Here is an 18,360-nt window from a genome sequence, read left to right as displayed (position 1 = left end):
CGCGCCCTACTGGTGTCCTCCTTCTTGAAGGTTCTTACTGCGAGCGTCTCAGCAAGTCGCCTATGGAAAGGAATGCTTCGGTACGGAAATATTCAAGTTCTTTTTTCTTTACTTCGGTTAATTTACTGAAGAATTTATCATACAAATAAATAATAAACTTACATATTAAGAAGGATTAGCAGCAATAAGGCAGTCGAATGCCGTCTTAATACTTATCCAACTACGAGTAGGTCAAGCGTTATCTAACTATTTCTGCATTAAAATCTCTGCAATCAAATTGAATCAATACAATCAATGGTAGTATAAACAAACAGCAAGCAATTACCTAAATTAACAAGAGTGGAATCGACAATCGCCTACACAGCTGTCAGTTGCAGTATTGACAAACCACAAGCTCGCTACAAATTATGTGGCGTTGCGGTTTCAGTGCAGTCAGGTGTTATGTTACAACCACTGAGAGGATAAATTAACTATTTACTGTCGGTTATAAACCGTAATTATATTATCAGTTTATTCCAGTTCAAAATGTAGAGTAAATAAACGCCATTGAGTTGACATTATACTGTTTTAAGCCATGTCATATAACAGTTCTTTTACCTATGATATAAATAACATAAGATTATTAAAAGGTTTTAAAACTATTAACCCGATCCTAAACATTAATAAAGAGATAAAAGTTCCAATTTCTTTATATGAATAGACTTTATAAGATTTATTTGTTTTTATGCCAGTTCTGCTTCACAATATCGTACCGTCGCGAGAGCCAGCGGCAATATGAGCTGCGAGCCGCCTCAGAAGTTGACTGCGTGCACTGGGTCGACGCGATCCGCGAGGCAAGGTTAGTATCATCACGCAACGTCCTAAAAGATTATCATCTATAGTTATGTCTCCTAAACCAGATAGAAGTTACGTCCCCCGCACCACGAATTTAATTTATTTTTCCCGCATTAGATGCACGGACAGATGTTACAGCTTGTAACGCAATCAATGTGGTAAAAGATGATAAGGCAGTAGACTCCTTCTAAACTCAAAATTGGGTAAATAGAAGCAGTAAATTAATTTAGTAAAAATCATGATTGTAATTGCCCTTTAGTATACCACTAGTCGTTCCCATGCGACTTCATCCGCATTAATTTATTCAAATTTTATTTTATTGTTTACATTTGTCAAATTATTAATTGCAAATATCAAAATGACATGATGACAATCCATGGCAACCTTACTTCCTTGATGTTGGCAGCTTGTACCTTTTGGTTCCTTTCTCAAATTATGGTTTTTATACAATTTACTTACCCCCTAAGTTTAATAGCGTGAAAATTTATAGCCTAAAGCGTGACGTAAGTGTAGGGCTTTTTATTAAACAAAGAATTATTCAAAAATATACTGTGGTTTCTGACATCTTACGCCACACAAAAGTGTGTGTTTACGCTTTATTATACTAGTATAGATTTGTATAAAGCGTTTAATATTTGAGGATAAGACCATTTTAGCATTCACTGTTTTATTATTGTCTAGGAATTTTAAGACTGTTTTCAAAGAATTCTTGTGAGAATACAAACGGATAAAAGAGTAAAATAAAACCCCTTGAAGGTTTCCTCCCCCATTGCCGTTTCGATTTAAAGACGAGGGAAAAATACGAAATAGGAATACGCGTCCCTTCTTACATGTTATGTAAATTTCATGCACGATCGTAAAAATGTAGAATATTTTATGACATCGGACATCTTTTTTACAGTCCATATGCTTATTGCTAGTCGTAAATTTTAGAACAGGCGCTCCCTTTTGACTAAAGCATCGCACAACTGTTCGATTGTCGATTGTCTCGCAGTCAATTCAACTGTTTAGTTGCACAACAAAAAATCGAGTAGTGTGTACCTCCAAATAAGCTCAAAGGAATCACAGTGCGACTAAACAGATGTGCGATAGTTTTGTCAAAGGTGTGCGCGCGTTTTTAATTATAAAGATCTTTACGTCGACTTTTATTTAAAATCAATTGATATTTAGGAAGTTTAGTTTCATGCAATCAAAATTACTACTATATCCTAGTGATCTAGTGACGTGGAAAAGTCTAGAACTTCTGTATATGGGGTAAATGTACCAGTTTCCGACTCTCAGATCTTTGTTTTATTTCAGTCGTAATTCTTCTGTTCATACTAATATAAATGCGATGGATGGATGGATGGATGTTTGTTAAAGTTTATAGCCTAAACGGATGAACCGATTTCGATGAAATTTGGTATGGATGTAGAGGATAGTCTGGAAGAACACAAAGGCTACTTAGTTTTGTTTTTTTTTTAATTCCACGCGGACTGAGTCGCGAACAAAAGTTAGTTATCACATAAAAACACTACATTACTATGAAATAAACATATAATTTTAATTATATTGAAGTAGGTCCACGTTTAATTCAATCGAAGCGATCATCAGTCCGCTGCGTCCACTGATCAAAGTATAATCTCATAAAGGTTCCACCGTGACGTCATATTTGTTAAACTAATAACCCCGCTTGGGTACGTGCATGAATTTTATTAAAATACTAGCTGTTGCCCGCGACTTCGTTCGCGCGGTATTAGAAAACATATAAACTATATAAATAACAAAGAGCTACGTATTCTTCGGGAACCGGACATTTCTCGGGGATGATATTCCATGTGTACTCCAGATTTTGTTTTATAACTGTGCCATTTCAATAAGATATGTTGAACCGTAGCAGAATGATCGAGTTAAGATTAAAAAATTCAATTAATGAATCCCACGGGAACCGTAACTATTCCCGGGATAAAAAAGCCTATGTGTTCTTCCAGCTAAACCTGTGCCGTTTGTATTGAAATTATTCAAAAACTACTGGACCGACTTTAAATTCTGTCACCTTTAGCACGTTCTATCACCTGTACCTATTTACCTATTTTGCGTCGGTTATTTCCGTGTAGTTTCAAACGAATTCCCTACAAATAGCTCAGTAGCGCAAACGATTGCAAATGCCTTATACAAGAGTTGAGAAATTAAATTGTGGTTTAAAATTAGGTTATATCTGAATAGATTTTTTTGGCGGGAATGATTATACAGTTAAGGTCGTTTATTCAATACTAGCTTTCGCCCGTGACTCCGTCCGCGTGGAATTAAAAAAAAAAGTGAGTAGCCTATAAGTTCATCCATCCATCCATCCATATAAACTTTCACTTTTGTAATATTAGTTAGATCTACACTGAAAATAGGTCAAAAATCATGAAATCTTATGGTTATTATTTGTCTAATGGTTAATGGGATGGGAATTAAATTCTTTGACTATATTGACAATGAATTATTTTTTTATTCTCTTTACGATGTCTCAAGGTTACAAAGAGTCAACTTAACGCTTTATTTACTAAGGGGATGTTTACAGTTTATTTTCAAGAAAGGTTTCTCATTAAGATTAATTTCTTAATTACTAAAATCTGGTTTCTCTTTTGTAACTTGAGAATGGTTTTTATTTAGATGAAAATAGCAGCTTTTTGATGAACTTCGAGAACTCGTTTGCATTAAATTCTACTCCCAAAGGAACAACTGCGTTTTTATTTTATTTTTCTTAACAAAAATTGTCAATAGCAGACACTAATCTTCAAATTATTTATATATCTTAGGAAACATGATTTCTAAAATGTGGAAGTGGCGAGACATTACCACATGGCAATTCCTAATATCTGCTTATCCCTTTATTGGCGAGAGTTTTGTTGTTAATTTCTAAACAAGTACAAAGTCATCTAAACAATTCAGTTGTAAGCATCCGTCACTTGCGAGATTTCAGAAAACGTCAGCGAAATCTTCTTTGATGTGGAGAATGACGTCACAATTTTAACGCCGAAGCCTTTGTGCTTCGAAATAGGACGAACAAACTTTAAATAGTTTTATAATGTCGTGAATAAGCGATGTGGAGTATTACTTTTACAATGTTATCTTTTTACAAAATTGTACAAACTAAAATGGCGCAATTTTGGTGTCTTAGGGTCTTGAATTATGAATCAAAATACACAATATCTATGTAGCTCTTTACCGTAAATATTTGTTAACTAGCTGTTCCTGTGCGACTTCGTCCGCATAAAATTATGAAAATTTTATTTTATTATTTACATATGTCAAATTATCAATTGCAAATATCAAAATGACATGACATGGCAAACCTTGGCAATTTTGCTTTCTTGCTGTTGGTGGTAACTTATGGTCTCTCTCCCACATTAGGGTTTTTATCCAAAATATTTACCCCTAAGTTTAATGGCGTGAAAATATATAGCCTAAAGCGTGACGTAAGTATAGGGCTTTTTATAAAAAAAGAGTTATTCAAAAATATGCTGTAATTGCTGACATCTTAGGCAACAATGTAGTGTGGGTTTACGCTTTTTTATAATAGTATAGATATAGATTATTATAATATGTAGGATCGAAAACTTTCTTAATGTTATTCGATTACTTTGTATTAAACACAGAGCTAAAGCAATTTTAATGACGAAGAATTTGGACGAGCGCTATAATTAGCCATTTTGTAATTAAAATTCGGAGCCGACCGCACAAAAATGCCAATAATCCTCAGCTGAGGTGAGTCATGCGTCCAGGAAATACCTCCCGCTTGCCAAGAGTAGACTGTAAGCAGACCTGACAGTAGACATTCACTGTTGGTGGAAAATGTACTAGTACATATCGCAATCTCTTTTTTGTCAAACAGAATGAAAGGGATGACAATATATGTTATGTCGTGGCAGTGGAATTCTACGTTACAAAGTATTTCCATCAAGTCGGACGAAATTTATTGTTTTTCGAATGTTTTCTCATTAAAACAAATGCAAGATTTCATGTTGATCGAGGCCATTCGTTGTTAATTTATTTTAAAAACAGCTTTTAGCATATATCAACATTGAATTGTTTTTAAAGCAATATTGCGGTACTGCAATACCGATATTAGCCCAACTAGCGCCCTGGGCGAGGCTTCTACTATGCCCTTTTTATTGTGTGATTGGCACCCTTACTGCGCGACGCCCTGGGCAGTCAATGTGATAATGTACATAGGTTACTTGTGTCAATCACCATCACTGAATCTCTGCCATCTATGTAGAGTTGATACCCCAGGATTTCGTCGTTCAAATCGTTCTCACTTTGCGAACCACTCATGCAATCCATCAACGACTGCCTATGTGTTCCCCTGCTGCTGTATGTGTCCTCATTTATATTAGAAGTTCTCCTTCTCTAGTAAGTATAATTTTAGATTTTTAGAGACAAATTCTAAGGATCTGAAGTAGAAAACTATGACGAAATGATTAAATTCCATAATATTTTTGTTCTGGTCTAATAGATTTGGTTTAGTATTAAGGAAATGTAAATTTCTAAATAATATTTAAATCGCACGAGAAAAAACTTGTTTTTTTATATTTTAATACTTACAATGAGATGTTTACGCCGAAAACTGTTCTGCAAGTCACCCTCCCTCGATATAGCGATGGCCGCAGTATCCACGTTTAAGATGCCCCACGAATCCATGCTTATAAAAAAAACTTCACACTACCACAAACACTGGCTGTTTAGAAAAAAAAGTTCGTAAAAATTCATTCACTCAATAATTTAGGCGCGAAAAAGTTAACAATTCGATTTTAGTGTTTAATTTTTTTACTACAAAACAGTTTAGTTTTGAATTCTTCCTTTTTACGAACCAACCGCTGTTGCTTGCGGTTGAGTTTGTTGTAAAGTTATGTCGAAGAATCGTTACACAGGTTCGAATATTTAAATTGGCAAGACGAAATAAGTGCGGCATTTCGCTCCAACTGGGCTGAAATACGGTTTGGCTGCCAAGACTTGTATTGCAATCATGTCAGAGTGACTGACGGACGGACGTATTAACCCGTCCATCTGGCATCGAACCGTGTCTGTCTCACGCGGCAGACATTTAATGGGAAATTAATTATTCTTTAAACACAATATAGTGGTTTCAGATTTAACATCCGTTTTGACGGTACAATATTGTCGTTAAACCAAAAAAGATGTCTACAAAAAAATACTAGACTAGGTAAAAATGGTTATTTAGCACTCATCAATTATTTTATGTCTTCAAAGTCTCACACATTGCCTCATGTGAGGTCTAATATTTGAAAATATTTTCAAATGTATTGCACTCAAATTACCTCCAGCGGTTGTTTCTCACAACAATTTGAATAAACTTTGATATTATAATCTTAGTATGATAGCTGTATTAAAGATGGCGCTGTTGTAAAAGGTACAGTCTCGTTTTATATTATATCCTCTTTGGTTTTCTCTTGTTTTTTTTTCATTTCAACATCAAAGTTGAAAATTCTACGCTATCTTAGATGATGATAAAATGACAAATATTACTAATATTTAAGAAATTGACCAAAGGCGTTAGATTTGGATAATGGCAACATTTTTAAATGTCACTGTCAATTCTAATGTCATTTTCCGTTCCATACTCATTCACTTTAGTTATCATTCAAAACAAAACTAACCATTTCGCTCATTCAATTGTTTTCAATCTATGAATTTCGAATAAATTCTTCATTTTATTCCAGCAAGTATCGCAGCCGGTTTGCTTTACATCTCCGCAGAAAATTAACTGTTTGTTTTGTTCCTGAATATAAAAAATGATGTTGATATAACGGAATTTTGTGCAGTTAAATTTCGAAACCGGTGTGGTAGGAGTGTGATATTTTATCACTAATCTGTGAAGATAAGGACACGATCGGGCGTTCTCAATCTCAGTGCAGATTAGTTCGTCAGGAGAGAATCATTTTATCTCGGATAAATATGAGAGAATATCATAACTAACAAGCTATAGATCGAAAAAGCTCGTGTTTTAATTAATTTCAATTTAATACACGTGCTTGGAAACTTTTAATTATGGAAACCTCAGTTATGGCGGGATTTGTTCCGGAATATATTTGGAATTTCGTTGGAGAATTGGACGAACACCCGTGGCTATTTTCAGCTTTAGCTTCGATTTTAGTTGGTTTAAGTGGTATTCTGCCTTTGCTGATCATACCAATCGATGAAACTGCGACGTTTAAAGACGGAGGTAAGTACATTAATGTTTAGGAAATGCGTATTATTTATAACTTTGAATCGTCATTTGGATTGGCGCCGGTTCTTTGTTTTACATACAATGTCATTTACTGCGAAGTTTACAAATAATTTAAATACATTTCGGCTAATTATGTTGAAAAACGGAATGTAATCTATTTTGTTATTAGCGACATTATTTTCAAAAGGTAGAAATAAGAAATAAAATAAAATGTGACATTATGTTTATATTTCAATAGGGTAAAAATTGGTTACATTTTTTGAATTCTTTTACTAATTGTAGTTTAAATTTCCTACCATCACCTCATCCAATCCTATCCTATTCATCTCATGTAAAACATTTGGCAATTTACCTCTTATCTAGTTTAGGACTGTGTTTTTGTAGGATAAGGGATAAACCATAAATGATTGTTAAATAATCATACATCCTAAAAAATCTACAAAAAAAGAAACCTTTCCCAATCTGACATTTTTTCCTTTCTTCTGTTTGTCTGTCTCTATCTCTATCTATCATTCATTCTTGGAGTTTAATATTTATCTTGTTAAATATTTGTCCAATCTTTGGTACTCAGAATCACTGTTTAGTAATTGCAAAATGATTAATCAGTACCATATTGAGTGCTACCAGTGTCAGTGAGATTTATATGACAGCCACTTTTTAGCATTTTAAAGATGGGGTTAGCAGACTGTAATTCGCAGAACCATAGCACTCTATTCTGTATTTTCTGGGCAGCCCAATATTACCCTATATTAAAGCCAGCCCTGTGGTTGTTGAGTTGTCTCTTGCACCACCACTGGTTTTAAAGCTTGAAACAGAATACCTAAATTTACAGTATTTTGTAACCATGTATTTTAAATTCCACAAGACAATTGTTAAAAGAAGACGCTGGCTCCGGAAACACAGTTATTACTAGCTCAGGAGACAGAGTCCCACTAACTGTACTAAACTGTTAGATCAATAAAGGATTTTTATTTTATTTTATTTATTTACAGTCAAGCCATATTCTCAGTTAAAACAGAGAATGTATTAATATACATTTTGACTAATCAAAACATAATCAGGATGTATACTTTAAACATTTTGATGCTAGTATTATGTAAACTATGGAATTAGCCTGGGAATTTTAACTTCCTTCATTAAAGTTTATTGTTTAGTATTAAGACCTGATGAAAGTCTCAATCAAATGTTTGTACACATTTGGGTACAATTTTTTTTTTTAGTTGTACACATTTGTGTACAAATATTTGATACAATAAGAGGAATTAATAATTGGAAAGGTATCTATGTGGGCATAAATCTTTTTGAAACCGAAGGTGTATTTCTGAAACTCTGGAATCCATCTATACATATAATAAAATTAGAGCATCTGTTTGTAATGTCATAAGAAATTCCAGATTTCAAGAAGATGTGCCTCAATTTTTATTTTTTGTTTAAAAATATTTTTATAATTTCTTATTCTCTTTGAAAAATAATAGAGGTTTATTTGTGATACATGTTTCATTGAAAATCCGTAGTAATAGGTTATTTCGTTTTATTATTACATATCTTATGAGTACATCCAGGAATAAAAAATGATTACTTAAAATCGAGTTTCTAAGAATCAAGGCCACTGGAATGTATAAGATAGTTATTCCCAGCATATTCGTTCAAAGGTAAAACGGTTTTTCACATTTTTTTTATACTAGCTTTTGCACGCGAATTCGTTCGTTGGGAATGAAAAAAAATTTTGTAGCCTGTGTGTTCTTTCTTTCTATGTATGCCAAATTTCATCGAAATCTGTTAATAAACATCCATCCATCCAAAGGTATTATGGTAATTATGATCTGTATTATAACAGAATAACAGTAAAATAGGATTTACAATATGATTAATAATTTATCATTCGATATTATTGTTTCTGTGTTTGACTACCCTATTGCAGTACAGTGTTTAACGGAGAGCACTTGAAAATCTTAACGATTGCGTCAAATTACGAAACATTGCGATATTTCCCAAACAATTTCGGACAGTGCCGATTTCTACAGCGATAAGAAAAACTACGATATTATCTTGCTTTGTATCACAGATCAATCACTTTACGAAAGAAACTAAAAATATTATTGAAACACGAAATTCTATCATTTCGTCGCAATGTTACTATGAGCTGTTATTTTTCAGAATTTATCCAGATTTCAATGTCTTACTTTTTACTAATATCATAAATGCGATAGTTTAGATGGATGTATGTTTTTTACTACGCATCTCCAGAACGGAGGCTGAAATAGAACATAGTCTGGGAGACCTAAAAGGCTAATTTTTTTTGCTACAATTTTTCGTCAAAATGTGCCATTAGAACAGTATTAAGATAACAAAAAGACCTAGTTACTAACTTTTAAATCACTCATTTAAGAGTCTCGTTGTTAATTTGTAACTTATTAAAAAAAAAACAAGAGTTGCCATTAACATTACAAAATAAGTTAAGCCGTATGCTCCAAATCATGGTGGCACACACTCCCCAAGTTACACTTCTCTCATGTTTCTAGTTAGTTTATTGAATTGTATTATTTCGATTTTCCTGGTCGTGATTTTCACATTTTCTCCATCTAACTACGTTATCAGGGAGCCACAGATGTGCGCAACATTTTACGCCGAACGAACCGTGAAATAGCCATTTAAACTTCGATAAAATTAACATTTTCTCTAAATTACATATCGCTAGAGGATTTGTTAATTAATTTAATTGCGTTTCTGAGATTGTTTTTTTCTCTGTTGGAATTACCGTGACAGAACTTCGGCTGTATTATTCCGATATGCCCCTTAGCCTGCTCTTTTTTATTGTTTTTTCCACAACCATCAATTCTTTTTGCATGTTTCGGACATGGGTTCGAATGGGTTTGTAATTCTTAGAATTCTTTACTCTGAAATATTCTCTCTCGGATTAAAAATACTTGGCGAATCGAGACCTCGGTAATGACCAAAAGTAAATATGAAATACTAGCTGTTCCCATGCGGCTTCATCCGCATGTAATTATAAAAAACTTCATTTTATTGTTTACATTTGTCAAATTCTAAATTTCAAATGTCAAAACCCCAATTACCTTATTATGGCAATCTTGCTTCCTTGATGTTGGCAGCAACTTATGGTCTCTTTCCCACATTAGGGTTTTTATCCAAAATATTTACCCCCTAAGTTTAATGGCGTTAAAATATATAGCCTAAAGCGTGACGTAAGTGTAGAACATTTTATTAAAAAAGGAATTATTCAAAAATATGCTGTAATTGCTGACATCTGGCAACAAAGAAGTGTGTGTTTTTGCGCTTTATTATAATAGTATAGATTTGTTTTTATCATATAATAAAGAAATGTATCCTGGTTAGAGTATATAAATAAATTGTACATATTATTGACAGACGACGAGTTATGTACGATAACGGTATTAATAAGCTTTCAATATTTTTATCTTATGAATAAAGTAAACGGAAATTTCTTGACTTCACTTGACGGAACATGGGAAAGTGAATCTTATGACATGGTTATTTAGTATTTTCTAGGTGTAGATTGTCTAACTTTGCAAGTTACAAGTTCATTGTTATCCTCATCGTTAGTACAAAAAAGAGGGTAGGTAAAAAATTATATCCAAATGGAAAAAAAATGTGCATCTGGCATTTTTGATCTAACGTATCAATTCTTATCTCGTCTACGTATTTATTGATTTTTATTGATCTTAAATAGTTATACCATTTTTTTAAGAAGATTAATTTGGACAGTGTTAAGGTAGGAAAGTAAACGTTTAAATAACTTGTAAATATTTATAGTTCATTTTAAAATACATATAGTCCAAATCAACAACATAACAAAGGCCCAGTGGCTCAGGTAGATTGTACAGTTAGCTGCATAAATGTTGTATACATTTGTAAAACTTCAGAAACTTGTATATGCCTTTGGTTTCAAAAATATGCCAGCACTTATTCTTTTGTATTTTTATATAGCCATAATATAGTAAATTTGCAAATGACCAAGCGACCACCTGAATCCGCCAAAATGGCGAAGCGACTGCTGCCCATAGACATTCGCAATAACGGATGCGTTACCTAGCCTTAATCGAAGGAGGAGGAAACGCAAATAATGAGAATATTTCCCCTTCCAATGCATCTCCTCCAGTGTCAAATCCATTTATCTTCCCATCATTTTATAGGGACTAAAGTTGGACCTCCAGCACCACACTCATCAGACGAAACGCGGAATTGCTCCCTTTTCACGTCTGTCTGCTTGTCCTTTTGTATGCTTCCGACATCAATACATGCGATTGAACGAATTTATTTTTTCAAAACTAAAGGTCTTTACAAGTTTCTTTAGTTCGTATGCATCCGACTGTACATTGGTTAACCAGTAACATAAACGTGTCTACGATAAAAAAAAGTACCTGACATAGACAAAAAATCATTGGTCAAGTAGTAACGATTGTATTTCGTAACTTTGACCTCTAGAGTACATTAGCGAAGGTCTATAGTATTATCGGGTCTGTCTGTAAGTTATCAGTACGTGAGAGGCTGCACTCGCTGATAGCAACGAGATGGAGATAATTCAGTCATTGACACAGATGACCGATAATATACTTGACAATACACATTGTTTTATATATCAAAAACGCCAGAGATGTCTTGTGAGTAGACTAGTAAATCAGATCTTAACCGATTCAACACTCTTGAACTATTGATTCAACTCTGCATGTAAATTAGCAGCCCATTTTATATCTATACTTCATACTAATATTGTAAATGCAAAAGTTTAGATGGATGGATGGATAGATGTTTATTAAAGTTTGTAGTCTAAACGGTTTCACGGATTTCTATGAAATTTGGTATGGATGTAGAGGATAGTTTGGAAGGACACATAGGCTACTTACTTTTGTTTCTTTTAATTCCATGCGAACGGAGTCGCGGGCGAAAGCTAGTATTATTATAAAGCGTAAACACACACTTCTTTGTTGCCTAAGATGTCAGCAATTACAGCATATTTTTGAAGATTCTTTTAATAAAAAGCCATACACTTACGTCACCCTTTAGGCTATATTTTTTCACGCCACTAAACTTAGGGGGTAAATATTTTGGATAAAAACCCTAATGTGGGAAAGGGACCATAAGTTGTTGCCAACATCAAGAAAGCAAGATTGCTAAGGTTTGTCATGTCATGTCATTTTGACATTTGCTATTAATAATTTCACAAATGTAAAGAATCAAATAAAATTTTCATAAATTCATGCGGATGAAGCCGCACGGGAACATTATTCCCTTTATATTATTAAGCAAGGTTGCCATGATTTGTCATCGTCATGTCATTTTGACATTTGCAATTGATAATTTGACACATGTAAACAATAAAATTAAATTTTCATAGTTTTATGCGGATGAATATGAATAGATATTAGTTAGATTTTAGGAAGCATTGAAATTAGACCAATTATCTCTTTATTATATCTTGTAAAGTTGCTACCAGCTAATCTTTATATTTATTTAATAGATTATAAAGATTAAATCACAGCACTTGTAAATATAGATAACAACAATTAGAAGTTGTTTAATCGCTTGATAAGAGCAATACAAATTATCAAGCGATTACTATTTTTATCACTTTGTATAATTTTACTCATGATAGGTCAGCACTCTAAATAGCTACTTAAAAAAACGCAAATAAAAATAAATTACAAAAAATTACGGACCAAGAGTATGTACTCTGTAGATGTTGTTCAAAAAATAGCAACTTACGAAATCAGTTTAAAATAAAATCGAGATTTCACTAACGAGTATAGACTTCAAATTAAATATGTACTGTGGCTCGCAGACTAAAGATTTTTTATTGGCCGACAGTTTAGTTGGATGCGTAATAGCCGATTTCTCAGCTATATTTAACCGTTCGATAGCGTTTTTGGTTCGATAACTTCATGAAATGCGTTTCCGAACTACTTACTAACGAAGAAACTAACTTCTAACTAATGAATCACTTGGTAAAATAAATCGAAACTTCAGCAACTGAGCATAAGTACACCGATTTTCCGACCAAACTATCTCCCGTTAAAAGTGTAATCTCTGTTACCGACAGCGCGGCAGCCAAAAATATGAAATAAAACATTTCTTAAACTAAAACAACTTTAAACTATCACGATTACATCTTGACTTCTTGCATGCGTCTTTTCCATCTCTTTTGTTTTCATCTTTACTTTAATACTTAAATGTAATGTCTCGGTGGCCAGTATGCAACCTCTTTGGCTGTATTCACACTTGTCAGCCAAAGAGGTTGTATTTTGCACTGACCAATCTCTGAATGAGCTCTTAGAGATACGCCAGTAAGACAGTAACACAGCGATGACTGCCATTGTGGCATCTATTTAACGTCTTTTCATAAGGTAGACTACCAATATGTTGTGTTTTTTTCCAGCTGGTGCTGCAACCTTGAGGATATTGCTGAGCTTCGCGGTGGGCGGTCTACTCGGCGATGTCTTCTTACATCTGTTACCTGAAGCCTGGCAACATGATTTGGCCAATACTAAAGGTACTAGTGCAAATGTTAAGTGGTCACTTAGCAAATTTATAACTATACTAATATTATAAAGAGGAGAGAATTTTATTTTTAGATTTTTGTATGTATTGAAACAATTTAAAAACTACTGGGCCGATTTACAAAATTCTTTTACTATTTAAAAGCTATGTTATCGCTCAGTAACCTAGACTATTTTTAAATTTCACGTCGACGAAGTCGCGAACAATAATGAATATATATATATATACTCCAAGTACGGCTGTTAGCTTACGTTATACTGACTTAATTCTGGATGGTCAAATACTAAAAAAGGATCCTAAAAACATTGCCGATATTAATTTAAAAAATAAGACGTAGCTAAAGCATTAATTTATTAAAATACCGAAAGATGTATTATTTATTTATGTGTTTAAACAAGTGTTTAAAGTTATTTACGTAATTCTATTATTACCATCAAGCTAACACTGTTTTCAGCACGTTCTTTCAATTCATACTAATATTATAAATGCGAAAGTTTAGATGGATGTTTGTTAGAGTTTGTAGCATAAACGGTTGAATTTCGATGAATTAGGTACAAATGTAGAGGATAGTCTGGAAGAACATATAGGCTACTCAGTTTTGTTTATTTTTAATTACACGCATACAGAGTCGCGGACGAAAGCTAGTAAACATATGTTTTCGTTAAATAAATTAAATTATTTAATGTGAAATGCTCGTTGTACAAAAATCCATTGTCAAGTGCACACACACATCGTTACTTCCCATTAGAAATACACACATTCAAACAATGTATAGGTTTTGTGTTGCAAGCTTATCATAATTACCACTACATTGCAGATTTCAAATCTAACTCTTAAGCCCTACAAAATAAAGTACAAAATCCAATAAAGAAATTTTTGCTATAAAATTCAGTTCCTACTAACGTTGATGTTTTATGTAATGAACTTTATTGCGTTTGTAATAAAGTCGATGTTACTATGAACCGTTATTACCGCGTGGTCGTATAGGTTTTGTGTTCCGAGCACGTCATAGTCATACAAACGAGGGTAAACAAAGAAATGTATTACCGGAATTCAGTGTCATCGTATCGTTTATTAAGTGTTTACAGTAAATAAATCAAATAAATAAACATTTTTATTATCTAGAAAACATTTATACAATAATGAGATTAAAATGACAAAGAAAATGTTAAATTAATGAAAGAATTATGGCAAAATGAATATGTCATTAGTACACTGAGTTTATAAGTTTATTTCTACTTAGTCCCTTTGGATGAGGATTGATGTTAAAGATCTCTTAACATTTCTTAACAAATTTTTTATCGAATACAAAAATAATTTCACAATATGTATGGATTTTACCAATAATACCTGGTACTTAATATTATAAAGATACAAGATTTGTATTTTTATATGTATAGCAATAACCCAAAAACTACTAGCTACGTTATCACTGAATAACATAGGCTGTTTTTTACTATTTTTTTAATTCCACACAGACGGAGTCGCGAGCAACAGCTAGTTAACAAAACTTTTATTCCAATTTATTTAATAATGATGTTATTATCATAAACCTTTTCAAAACAATTGCATTTAATTCACGTTATCAAATGTTTATTGTCTGGGTATATTTATCAAGTGGACTGTGACACGCCTGAATATATAAAATAACTAGCTGCCGCCCGCGACTCCGTCCGCGTGGAAAAAAAAAGTGAATAGTCTATGTGTTCCTCCAGACCATCCTCTACATCTATACCAATTTTCATTGAAATCCGATTATCCGTTTTGGCTACAAACTAACAAACATCCATCCATCAATTAAACTTTTGCATCTTACTAATATTATAAATGCGAAAGTTTAGATGGATAGATGGATGGATGTTTGTTAGCGTTTGTAGCCTAAACGGCTGAACGGATCTCCATGAAATTTGGCACAGGTTTAGAGCATAGTCTGGAAGAACACATAGGCTACTTTTTATCCCGGGAATAGTTACGGTTCCCGTGGGATTCATTTATTTAGTTTTTTAATGTTCACTATATATCGTATTGAAATTTGGCACAGATATAAAACAAAGTCTGGAGTACACAGATAAACTTGATCCTAGAGAAATGTCCGGTTCCCGAGGGATACGTAGCTTTTTGTAATTTATATAGTTCGTATGTTTTCTAATACCACGCGGACGAAGTCGCGGGCAACAGCTCGTTTATAATATTAGTATGATTGAAATGGGAAGTCCCTTGGGATTTATCATATCTCTAATAGTAATGAAAAATGGACATGTAACCTTTTGAACTTATACATAAATAACTATTGTAATAGTCTGATAATGGGGAAGAACAAACTATAGACAAATGGTAATTCCTTTGCACACAAAGTATAAAACAAAATCTGTCTGTTTGTCCTAATAATGCTTAGATCATTAAAACTACGTAACTGATATTAATGCTATTTTGATAGAAAGAGTGATTCAAGATGGAGGTTTATATGTAATATACTTATCACTAACTTTCGCCCGCAACTCCGTCCGCTTGGAATTAAAAAATAAATTAAGCCTATGTGTTCTTCCAGACTATCATAGGATAGTATGTATAGACATCTATGCCAAATTTCATCGAGTTCCGTTCAGCAGTTTAGGCTGGCTACAAGCTCTAACAAACATCCATCCATCCATCTAAACTTAGCATTTATAATATTACCAAGAAGTAAGATAAAGTAGAGAAATACAGATAATTTTAGAGGTTTCTAATCTGATGTAAAAAAACTCGTTTACGTTTCGCTAGTTCAATAAATCCAATAAACACATCAGAGATCAGGGCCTGATATAATTTGTCATCTATTTAACTTATAACGTAACGAATCTATAATGCCTTCGCTAATTTGGCGAAATCTAGAGCAGCTTCTCCCATCCTTAACGGACAAAATGTGAAATAAATGAAAACTTACAGTAAGATCTTTTCTACGACGACCTATATAACTTGAAGTACCCACTTTCCCCCCTTTTCGGGTGACCTTCTGTAACTCCTACAGACTTGACTTTCTTTCCAGAAGGCGAACATGTATCTATGAAATGTGGGCTTTGGTGTTTATTCGGTATGCTGGTGTTCATCGTGGTGGAGAAGCTGTTCGCTGCTGCGGAAGCTCACGAAGAAGAAGAAGAGAAACCTAACGGACCCATCAAGCAGATAGAGATTGAAGAGATAGAGAAGTTATTGGTAGCGGAGAGGAAGAGCAGAGGGAAGGAGAATGGCGGACTATGTGGGAATGGAACTGTTACTGCGAAGCAGTTGTACGATACGTGTGTTTTTAATAATAATACTAAAGGTTTGTTCAATTTATTGTAATACTAGCTTTCGCCCATTACTCCGCGTGGACTTAAAAAAGCAAAATTAAATAGCCTATATGTTCCAGACTGTCCTCTACATCTATGACAAATTTCATCGAGATTCGTTTAGCAGTTTAGGCTACAAATTCTAACATCCATCAATCAATCCAAACTATCCGTACAGAAACGAGGTGCTTTTGACGAGGAAGGGTACATAAGAAGAGAGAATACAGTAATTATGTACGCCCCTCTGTAGCTAAATGTCAATAAACGGTTACTTCGTTTTATTTAGCATTTGTTTTCTACTATACTAGTTTTTTCCGGTGACTTCGTTCACGCAGAATTACAAGAAATTTTACCAAATATAAATATCAGTACAATAGTGAAAAGATGTTGAAGGAATTAACGTTTGTCTTTTATTATACTGCCTTTTTCTCGTGACTTCGTTCATGCAATTTAAATAAATTTTCAATTAAATCTGATGCTGAAGAAATCTCTCCCAGGGCGTGGTAACGCTAATATTGTAATTTTAACTAAGTGTTCGTGGTTTGTGAGCAGGTGAGGGCGGCTGCTGCAGTGCGGTGTCCAGCAACGGCGCTGTGAAGTGCAAGGGCAGCAGTCGCTGGATGGGCCGCTGCCTGCTGCGGGAGGCGCGGGAGAAGGCGCACCAGCTCAGCAAAGAGAAGACTGACAAGAAGGACGTGAGTTACTTCTCTTCTATATTTATTTACTAGCTTTCGCCCGCGTCTCCGTCCGCCTCGAATTAAAAAACAAATCTAAGTAGCCTATGTGTTCTTCTAGACTACCATCTAGGTCTATGTCAAATTTCACCGAAATCCGTTCAACCGTTTAGGCTACAAACTCTAACATCCATCCATCTAAACTTTTGCATATATAATATTAGTATGATATACTGGCTTGATTTCGCACGAGTGAAATTAAAAATAGTAAAAATGTAGCCTATGTTACTCAGTGTTAAGATAGCTTTTTAATGCTGTAATAATTTTTAAATCCGTCCAGTTGAAATAACTCGAAAACTACTGAACCAGTTTTAAAAATTCTTTCACCGTTAAAAAGATAATTTATCTGTGAATAACATAAGCTATATTTTTATTTTCCCGCGGCCGAAGTCGCGAGCTACATCTAGTTTTTTATAATATCATTTCCTTTAATATATTACTTATCTAAATGATTACTGTTTATATTCCAGGTGGCTGGTTATCTCAACTTGATGGCTAATTCCATAGACAACTTCACTCACGGGCTGGCTGTTGGAGGATCTTTCTTAGTGGGCTTTAGAGTTGGTTTGCTGACGACCTTTGCTATACTAGGTGAGTTATTTAACAACAAAGTATACCAAAAAACATGGTTAGACAATGCTTAGTTATGTTATGGACCTCAAGATGGTTTTATATTTCACCATATTTCTTTATTTTTATTTACTATTTGTTGTCAGCAATTTCCTCC

General features: G+C 33.7%; 2 protein-coding genes across 2 annotated transcripts in view; one reads left to right on the top strand and one right to left on the bottom strand.

Annotated features, from left to right (window-relative positions):
- Positions 1 to 5,409: 5,409 nt before the first annotated feature.
- Positions 5,410 to 5,792, bottom strand: LOC106106593 (F-box/LRR-repeat protein 12-like; the record flags this gene model as incomplete). The annotated part of the gene is given in 1 exon segment (XM_013287192.1): positions 5,410 to 5,792. A coding segment is annotated over 1 exon segment (96 nt), but the record flags the coding sequence as incomplete, so codon positions are not given.
- A 734-nt stretch (positions 5,793 to 6,526) lies between these two features.
- Positions 6,527 to 18,360, top strand: part of LOC106106766 (zinc transporter ZIP13 homolog) — a 14,922-nt gene continuing 3,088 nt past the window's right edge. The window contains exons 1-4 of the mRNA XM_013287419.1: positions 6,527 to 7,048; positions 13,470 to 13,583; positions 16,617 to 16,892; positions 17,452 to 17,594. Coding sequence (XP_013142873.1) covers positions 6,874 to 7,048; positions 13,470 to 13,583; positions 16,617 to 16,892; positions 17,452 to 17,594 — 708 coding nt within the window. The 5' untranslated portion in view covers positions 6,527 to 6,873. The remainder of the gene's footprint in view (positions 7,049 to 13,469; positions 13,584 to 16,616; positions 16,893 to 17,451; positions 17,595 to 18,360) is intronic.

The sequence above is a fragment of the Papilio polytes genome, unplaced genomic scaffold, assembly GCF_000836215.1.
Source record: "Papilio polytes unplaced genomic scaffold, Ppol_1.0 DF822178.1, whole genome shotgun sequence".
Taxonomy (NCBI): Eukaryota; Metazoa; Arthropoda; class Insecta; order Lepidoptera; family Papilionidae; genus Papilio; species Papilio polytes.
Note: the sequence above shows the minus strand (reverse complement) of the source record. Positions and strands in the feature narration are given on the sequence as shown.